Source organism: Pipistrellus hanaki (genome assembly GCF_964339955.1).
Source record: "Pipistrellus hanaki genome assembly, chromosome: 14".
Classification (NCBI taxonomy): domain Eukaryota; kingdom Metazoa; phylum Chordata; class Mammalia; order Chiroptera; family Vespertilionidae; genus Pipistrellus; species Pipistrellus hanaki.
Window position 1 is genome coordinate 2,465,480 of NC_140516.1, and position 9,001 is coordinate 2,474,480.

The 9,001-nt window shown below is 53.3% G+C and overlaps 1 protein-coding gene across 3 annotated transcripts; it reads left to right on the plus strand.

Annotated features, from left to right (window-relative positions):
- Positions 1 to 1,294: 1,294 nt before the first annotated feature.
- On the plus strand, positions 1,295 to 7,706 carry NPY4R2 (neuropeptide Y receptor Y4-2). Of its 3 annotated transcripts, XM_084903436.1 has the most exons (3): positions 1,521 to 1,836; positions 4,163 to 4,263; positions 4,349 to 7,706. In XM_084903436.1, the coding sequence occupies exons 2-3, from the start codon at positions 4,196 to 4,198 to the stop codon at positions 5,328 to 5,330; spliced, it is 1,050 nt and encodes a 349-aa protein (XP_084759562.1). In that variant the 5' UTR covers positions 1,521 to 1,836; positions 4,163 to 4,195; the 3' UTR covers positions 5,331 to 7,706. The 3 variants fall into 3 exon arrangements, with proteins under 3 accessions (XP_084759561.1, XP_084759562.1, XP_084759560.1); XM_084903435.1 differs by lacking the exon at positions 1,521 to 1,836 and adding an exon at positions 1,295 to 1,365 and having other exon boundaries at positions 4,163 to 7,706; XM_084903434.1 differs by having other exon boundaries at positions 4,163 to 7,706.
- Positions 7,707 to 9,001: the final 1,295 nt, after the last annotated feature.

Here is a 9,001-nt window from a genome sequence, read left to right on the forward strand (position 1 = left end):
GCCGTGCAGCCAGAGTGTCCACTAGAATGGACAGGACTGCTCTGTCAGGGGAGGCGGACAAGCACAGGACACAGGCATCATAACAACAGCCCGATCTCCAGGACGCGCTTCCTGCCAGGACCGTGCCAGCAGCTGTTTGCATCTCATCTCACTTCTCATAAAAGCCCTCGAGGTGGATTTTATTATTAACTCCCTTTTACAGAAGAGACTTGGCAAGCTGGCTCCCAAGTCCAGCATGTGACTGCTCACCACACTGGCCGTCCAGGTAGTGACAACCCAGTCATTGCCAGTGCAGCGGCTGCTTGGGGCCACCCCTTACCTGACCCTCAGCTTTCTCCTGGGCCCAGGAGAACACTGACCTTGAGAGCTGCTGAGGGCCAAACATGCCTGAGGGATTAGTGTGCTCATTCCCTCCGAGGTGGTTTCCGTGGAGCATCCCCGCGGGGACAGGAAGTGAGGCCCCCAGTGTTATTTGTAGGGAAAAGCCTACCGAGCCCTTTCCCGGAGAGGGCAGCTTGCCGCCTGGCCAGCCGGCAGGACCTTCCAGGTGGGTCCTGGCCCCAGCGGCGCCGGGAAGTTCTTCCAGGCTTCTTGCTGGGGTGCTTGGCTTTCTTGCGGAGCTTCCCTGGCTCCGGTTGTGCTGCCGCCAGGGGGTGCTCTTTCCTTCCGCAGCGGCAAAGGCACAGAAAGGGTCTGAGCCAGAGCGCCTGCGGTGCAGGTTCAACTAGGAGGTCTGCTGTGAGCAGCTCCCTCCCGCTCTAGGAAGGGCGCAGGAGCTTGGACTTTGGGTTCAAGTCTCAGCGCCACCACCTGTAAGTTGGGAGGCTGAGACAAGTCACTTCATTTCTCTGAGTCTCAGTTTTCTCATCTGTGAAATGGGCTGACCACACTTTCCCAGGTGGGTGTGGGGTGGAATCAGAGCAGGTTTTTCCACCTGAAGAGCCCTCTCAGCTCCTCTGCTGTGCTCTGACCCATGGGGCCAGGGCTCAGGGTTCTGTGCCCCGGGAGTGGGAGTGGGTGTCAAACACGCCCCTGGCCAGCCTGCCTCGCGGGCTCCGCACAGGCCTCGGAGGCTGCTCAGCCGGCGGAGCAGGGGGCGGCGAGCTGCGCACAGAGCCGGGTCTGTGGCTGGGGTGTGGACAGGAGACGGTCTGCACGTTAGACACCGGCAGCCGCGTCCCAGGGTGGTCGCAGCCAGTGCATGCCTTCCCTCCTTGTCAGACCGCTCTGCGTGCGGACCCAGGCCGGGCAGAGAATGGCCGGCCAGCGGGGTGACCGGGAAAGGCGCTCGCTCGGCGTCAACAGAAAAACTGGAAGAAAACGCCCGCTTCCCGGAGCCGTGGTGATGCCCAAGAGGGGAATGCTGTGGGTCCACACCTGACCAAGTGGAGCTGCCGTTCCAGAAAGGGCGGCGCCGGGGACGGTGCTGGGGGAGGGACGGGGTGCCGCTTGGAGCTCCGTGGGGAGCGGCGGAGGCCCGCGCCGCGGGGCCGGGAGAGCGCGGCGCGCTGCCAGGCGCGGGCGGGCGCGCAGGGCGGCGGGCGGACGGCCGGGCGGCTCCGCTCCGGACGCAGCCGGCGCCTCGGCCGGCCGGCAGGGGCTACGCGGCGCGCCCCGAAGGTCCTGGGGTCGAGGGGCTGGGGCCAGGGTTCGAGAGGTCCGGCAGGGGCGCCTCACGCCGGGGGAGGGGCGCGGGGTCCGAGCCGCACGGCGGGGCGGGGAGGCGCGCCACGCCCTGCGGGGACCGGGCTCCCAGGCCGCCCCCGCCCGCACCTGCCGCGTCGCGGCGCTGCCTCACCTGCCGCCCGGAGAGGAGGTAACGGCCCGGGAGAGGAGGTAAGCTGCGGGCAAGAGTCTGGGCGCCGGGCGCTAGCGGACAGGAGCTGCTTGCTTGAAATTTCAGAAAACAAAGCAGACGTCCCTCTCTCCGTTCTTCCCTCCCCAGCGTTTGCTAGCAGTTGCGTTATTTACCAGTTTTCCTCTGACGGGGTCGGGGTGTGGGGTGTGGGTGTGGGGTGCGGGGGAGGGGGTGGCAGGCGCAGCGGAGGCCTCCCCAGGCTGCAGGTGGGTGTTCCCACCTCGGGAGCTGCCTGGGAGCCAAGTCCAGAGCGCACAGGCGTCGCGTCCACTGGCTGGGGCGATGGCGATGTGGCTTGGAGGTGCGTCTGCATTCCTGTGGTCAGGTCCGCTGGTCCGGGCACGAATGTCTGTGGCATCTTCGAAGCCCTGTGTGTAGCATGGCGCTTGGACGTGCTTACTGAGCGGCCGAGTGAGTGCAGCAGGCAGCTTGCTGGAGTCCTCCCATCTGGTCCTCCCAGTCTGATCTGTGCTGCCCTCGGCCAGGTGGAGCCCTGGGCCTTGGGTTTTGTCCCACTTGCTGCTCTGACAGCGCAGTGCCTCCAGCACAGTTTGGGCTAAAACTAGACTTACACGTGGTCCTGGTATATTTCATTTTATCACATCCAGTCCCAAATGGCTTTTTGCCAGATGACTGTGGTGCTAGAAAAATCTAGCAAAAAGAGGCTTGGTAACTGAAATAAGCTGTGGGCTGCTGAAACCGGGTTGGCTCAGTGGTAGAGCGTCGGTCTGCGGACTGAAAGGTCCCAGGTTCGATTCCGGTCAAGGGCATGTACGTTGGTTGCAGGCACATCCCCGGTAGGGGGTGTGCAAGAGGCAGCTGGTCGATGTTTCTCTCTCACCTACGTATCTAGTTCTCTATCTTTCTCCCTTCCTCTCTGTAAAAAAAAATCAATAAAATATATTAAAAAAAAATAAGCTGTGGGCTGTCAGTGGGATTCATGCCTTGATCTTGTCCTGGATAAGCCACACCAAATGCACGGGGAGTGACATTTATGATGGCCGACAAATAGATTTTACTCATCTGGTTAATTTTGCCCCTACTCTGTACTAACTGCTCTAACTTAGCACTTGATCATGGAGAACAGATACCTGCTCATGAATAGATGAGACATTGTGTGGGACTTGAAGAATATCTGAGAGTATTTCTCTGTGAACAGTGCTACTGAAATGGGTCCCCAGGACCACGTGCTTGTCCTGAGGCCCGAGAGAGGCATCAGCTCATCATCAGCCCCAGCGGCTGGGAGCCCAGGGTCAGAATCACACAGGCCACTCGTTAAAATACAATTTCTGGGCCCCATTCCAGACTCACTCAACTGCATCTCCCGATAAGGGACACTGGAATCTGCACCTGCCCCATGCCCCAGAGCGATGTGATTCGATGTTCCCCGAAGGCTGAGAACTGCTGTGGGATTCGTGGGGATTAGAGGACTCAGAAGGAAGTGGGTCACATGTGTGTGCAATGATATGGTGGCGCTCCATCTCAAAACATCTGGCGTCACCACCTGGAGCTTCTGGAGTCCAAATTCCAATTCATTCTGACAGCGGGTCCCTTGTAGTGTGGAGGCTCCAGGGAGAAAGGGCAGGAGCCAGGGCATGGAGGTGTGGGCCAGGCTGCTGTATTTGAGAACTGCAAGCTGTTTCAGGTGACTTGAGATAGGCATGGAGGGAGCCCCTGGGGAGAGCAGTGTGCGTTCCATGACCCTGACCCGGCAGGTGTGTACGCATGCTGGCAGGAAGAGAGAGCCAGCGTGCTGATGACCCGGCTTTTGCACACCCGGCAGTCTTCACCTTTGCCATGCATCATCCCATAAACAAGGCTGCAGGGAAGGTAGTGGCTGAGGCCAGGAGGGCGCTGTGTGTCACACCAGAAGTTTTGGTCTGCCCTACAGGGCATGGCATGTGATGGAAGGACCTTAGCCCACGGTGGCATTGACACTGTCCCTATTTGGGTAAAATTTGACAAGGAGATTTCTACTCATGCTCCCTGAGCAATTCTCTCCCTGAACTTTGCGTACAACAATCCAAATATTTTTTATTATCAAAACTGCCTCCAGGCCTGAGGTCAGAGACTATTTTTGGAACAAGTTTTGTCATCAGACAGATCTGGATTTGAATTTGGACCCCATAACTTATTAGTTGTATGACTATGGGCAATTTTCTTTACATCCCTGAGTCTTAGGTTCTCTAAGTCCCAGCCTTGAGGACCAAGCAGCTGAGAACATCTCTCCCCGAACCCTGCTCCTCTCTGGATTTCAAACAGGAGGCACAATCCCTGAGTACTGTTTGTCTCTTTGCTTTGCAGCTGTCATCACTGAACCTCCCGGAATCTTCTCCCATGCACCATGAATATCTCTCATTTTCCGTCCTTGCTGCTCCCAGGATCCCCACAGGGACAAAACAGCAGTAAGTCAAAGGGCATCCTGTACAACTTCTCTGACCACTGCCAGGATTCGGCAGACATGATGGTCTTTATTGTTACCTCCTACAGCATCGAGACCATTGTGGGAGTCCTGGGCAACCTCTGCCTGATATGCGTGACGATTAGGCAGAAGGAGAAGGCCAATGTCACCAACCTGCTCATTGCCAACCTGGCCTTCTCCGACTTCCTCATGTGCCTTATCTGCCAGCCGCTCACAGCCATCTATACCATCATGGACTACTGGGTCTTTGGCGAGGCACTTTGCAAGATGTCAGCCTTCATCCAGTGCATGTCAGTGACAGTCTCCATCCTCTCTCTTGTCCTTGTGGCCCTAGAGAGGCACCAGCTCATCATCAACCCAACCGGCTGGAAGCCCAGTGTCTCTCAGGCCTACGTGGGGATTGGGGTTATCTGGCTCATTGCCTGCTTCCTCTCCCTGCCTTTTCTGGCCAACAGCGTTCTGGAGAATGTCTTTCACAAGAATCATTCCAGGGCCCTGGAATTTCTGGCGGACAAGGTGGTCTGTATCGAGTCCTGGCCACTGAGCCACCACCGCATCATCTACACCACCTTCCTGCTGCTCTGCCAGTACTGCATCCCGCTGACCTTCATCCTGGTCTGCTATGTGCGCATCTACCGGCGCCTGCGGAAGCAGAGGCAGGTGTTCCACAAGGGCAGCCACAGTTCCCAGGCGTGGCAGATGAAGCGCATCAACGGGATCCTTGCTGCAATGGTGGCTGCCTTTGCCCTGCTCTGGCTGCCCCTGCATGTGTTCAACAGTCTGGAGGACTGGTACCACGAGGCCATCCCCATTTGTCACAGCAACCTCATCTTCGTGGTATGCCACCTGCTGGCCATGGCCTCCACCTGTGTCAACCCTCTCATCTATGGCTTTCTCAACACCAACTTTAAAAAGGAGGTCAAGGCCCTGGTGCTGACTTGCCAGAAGAGCACCCCATCGGAGGAGTTGGAGCACCTGCCCCTGTCCACAGTACACACGGAAGTCTCCAAAGGGTCTCTGAGGCTCACTTGCAGGTCCAACCCCACTTAGCCAGAACCAGAGCTTCTCCCTGCCTTGCTCATGCCAGGTTCCTTGACTTTGCTAAGTGGGCTTGTGTAAGCTGAGGGTGATACTCCATATTACTGGCTTTCTGGGGCCCAGGTAGGCTGGCAAGAGCTCATTTTTGCATCAATTTGCCTTGTGAAGCCTGACATTCGGCTGGTTCAGCTATTTGTTCCTGGGGGACTTCTGAGTCTGGATTCTTCAGGTCACAGTATGCCTTACAGCTTGAGCAGATGCCAGAGCCAGAGATGGTCTGCATGTAGCAGGCAGGGTTCATTCTGGTAACTCAGCAACAGATGTCCGGTCTGGGAACCCAGGGTTCCACCTCTACCAATGAGACTGCAAGGTCACTGTGGGGTGAGGGAAGGAGCACAAGGACTCAGAGCTCTGGATTGGTCAGCCCCCAACCTCTGTGAGAGATGATACTTGTGGATCTAAGCGGTAAAGGATTCTATGGAGGCAAGACAGTAGGGTTACTGTTATCTGATTAGCATGCCCAATGACAGAGAACAGATTCTGGTAGCCTTGCGTCCTCACAGTCCTCTGAAGGAGGAAAATCGCCCTGAGCAGCAGGAATTACATGATTCACATCCCATTGCTTCCTTTTCCTCTTGCACTACATCTGCCATCTTATATGGAAATAAGTCTGTAAGTATCTACCCTTAATAAGGTTGTGAGGGCCTTGAGGGTGACATCTGCGTTGTCATAGAGCTTGTATCCTCCATGCCCTAGATAGGCCCTGGCACAGGGATAGAGCTCAGAAAGCTTCGCATGGTAAGTGCCTGCTCAGCTGAGGACTGGTGCCCTGTGTCATGCTCAAGCTCGGGAAGGGCTCAGATTGCTGCAGCCACATGTTATCATCTGCCTGTCCTTGCCTCCCAGGACCTCTCTTGACAAGACAGCTGTTCAGTGACTCTGTGACCCTTCTCAGTGTCGACCACTGCTGAGGCCTACCATGACTCCTTAATTCCACACTCTGACCATGGAACTGACTTACTCTAGGTGATGTGTCATGATTATTCCAAAGCCTCCTCACATCTTTGGGCCTCCCAGTGGCTTTCAGTAGTGGGGAGGGGCAGGGAGTCCTTGGAGTCTGGCTTAATGGAGTGCAGGCTGATAGCAGTAGGGGATCCCCTTCCTCCAACCAAGGAAAATGGAGAAAGGGCTATGATGAGGATGAATACCTCACCTTGGAAGTCATGGAGCAGTTTTTTAGATGCCAAGCCAGATCAAAGGCTTCATCTGCGTGTGGACCAGATAGCTTGTCCTTGCAGAAGATGGAAATGTCAAAATTGCTCATGGACCACTTTGGATGGGATGACTGGGCCTGACAGCAGAATAGACAGTGGACCCATCATGGTCTCTAGGGCTGGGTATTCAGGAGCCTCACTGTGAGGCTCCTGGGACTGGCAAAGGGCCAGGCAGCAGGAGATGGAACAGCCATATCTGACTGTCTCTTTGGCTTGGCCCTAAGCAAGAATCTGTGCAGCCAACACCCAAGACAAGTGCCCTTTGACTCATCAGCTCCCTTCCTGGGACTGTTTGTTTTGTCCCAGGTTTTGGCCACTCTCCCATTTTTTTCCTTTCTTCACTTTGTCCCAGTTTTTTGATAGATTGTTGAGACTTTCTTGGATGCAACTTGTGCCATCTGCTGCTGGCTGCTTCAGGCAACCACCAGCCAGCAAAGCCCAGGCTTGGGACCCATCCCAGCAAGATGTCATTGACCAATTTCCCCAAGGAACTGGAGCTTGAAATTGCCAGGAGTTTGCTTCACATCACTCTTCTAAGTGGTGCCAAGAGGCGTGAGGACCAGAGACCAGGCTATGCATCTGGTGAAGGTCTGGGCATTAGGAATTGGAGTAGTGGGTGGAGGCCTTATTAAGTGTCATCTCTGCTTTTCTCACCTTGCTTCAGTTGGTACTGCCTGCCTAGATGGTTGCCTATTGTTCCTGGTTTCCAATGACCCTTGGAATTTCCTGGCTACTCAGCACCCTGGGAACTCGACGCTCAGAGTGTCTTCAGAAGACCAGCAGCCTCAGCATTACCCAGAGCTTGTTAGATATGCAGAATTTGGTATTCCCACCCCAGACCTTTTGAATCAGAATCTGCATTTTATCAAAATCTCCAAGGTAGTGATGCACACATGCAAGTTTGGGAAGCTCTGCTCTAAGAAACAGTTTATCCTGGAATTTGGAGCACCTGAAGATACCACCAGGCATTGGCCTTTAGGAATTCCAGTTCTGGGGATATGGCTTTAAAGGGGTATTGAGGAAAAGGTTTGGTTGGTTATCTCTTCTCTGGCTGTATGCGAACATATTTCTTCTGAAGTCTTTTCATTCCTTTAATAAATATTTGCCAAACAGTTTGCATAGTTATATTCTTATGAACACAACTCTCTGTATTCTGCTCTATTTCATTTAAAACTGTATCATCAAGTGTTTTGTCCTACTGGATATTATTTTTGACAGCTGATTAAGAGTTTAGAAAATGCTGCAGTGAAAGCTGGTTCCCCTGAACAGAATCTCTCAGGCTCCCAGAGGAGCCTTGGCTGGCCCATGTAAGGACCTGTCCCTGCTGGTAGTGAAAGGAGCCCATCTTTGAAGAGCATCATGGCAGCAATTGGAGACTCTCACCCACAAAAAGTGCCTGGGAACCATTAACGAGTGCAAAGCCTTATCAAATCCTGATGGTGCGAGCTTGTCTCATCTAACTCTAGCCCTTCCTTTCTCAAGAAATGACCTTGCTTGTTTTTTTTCATTATAAACCAAATCAGATTCAATCATGAAAAAAATGCAAACTACACAAAAATAAAATGAAAGAGGAAATCATGTTCCTTTACAGAAAGATAATTATTATTTACATTTTGTGGAGCCATTTCTTTAGTTTTTATTTATCTAGTGTTAAGTTATTATTTTTAAAACATGATTGAGGCCATACTGTTATATATAATACTTAAGCATAGTTATATATAACTAGAGGCCTGGTGCACAAATTTGTTCATGGGTGGGGTCCGGCTGCTCTGCCCTGATTGGGCGGAGGGCCAATTGGGGGCAGGGCTGGCTGGGGGGAAGGGCCTAAGGTGGTTGGCCAGCCAGCCCCACCCCCTGGTGGAACTCCTGGTAGAACTCCTGGTTGAGGGAACAATTTACATATTATCCTTTTATTATTTAGGGTACTTATATCTTTTTAGGTTAACCTTATAATAATTTTTATTAATTCATTTAACAACTATGTCAGACACATGGTAGGGGCTGGGAGACAGTGGTAGATAAAACAAACACTGTCCTTGTCCTTATGGAGCTCAGAGACCAGTGACTAGATCTATCCTGTGTCCCCCTCATCATATGTTGTTTCATTTTTAGATGCTTCTAGACCTATTACCTAGATTTCTGTGATGAGCTTCGATGCAGGGGACTTTTTCTGTATTTGGAATTATTTCCTTAGGAGAGATTTTCAGAAGTAGAATTAATGGGTCAAGGGCATGGGCATTTTTCAAGGCTCTAGATGTGTGCTGATGTACATTTTCAAAGAGCCAGGAATGATTTGCACTCTGACTAGTGCTGGTTTCGTGTACCCTGGAAACTGCTGAGGAATTACCTCTAAGGAGGAGGTCTCCATTATTCACTAGGTCACATCCCCTCTCATCTACCCATGACTGT

Excerpts from the sequence above, each read along its gene's own strand:
- NPY4R2 (XM_084903435.1), top strand. The coding sequence starts at position 4,203 with ATGAATATCTCTCATTTTCCGTCCTTGCTGCTCCCAGGATCCCCACAG.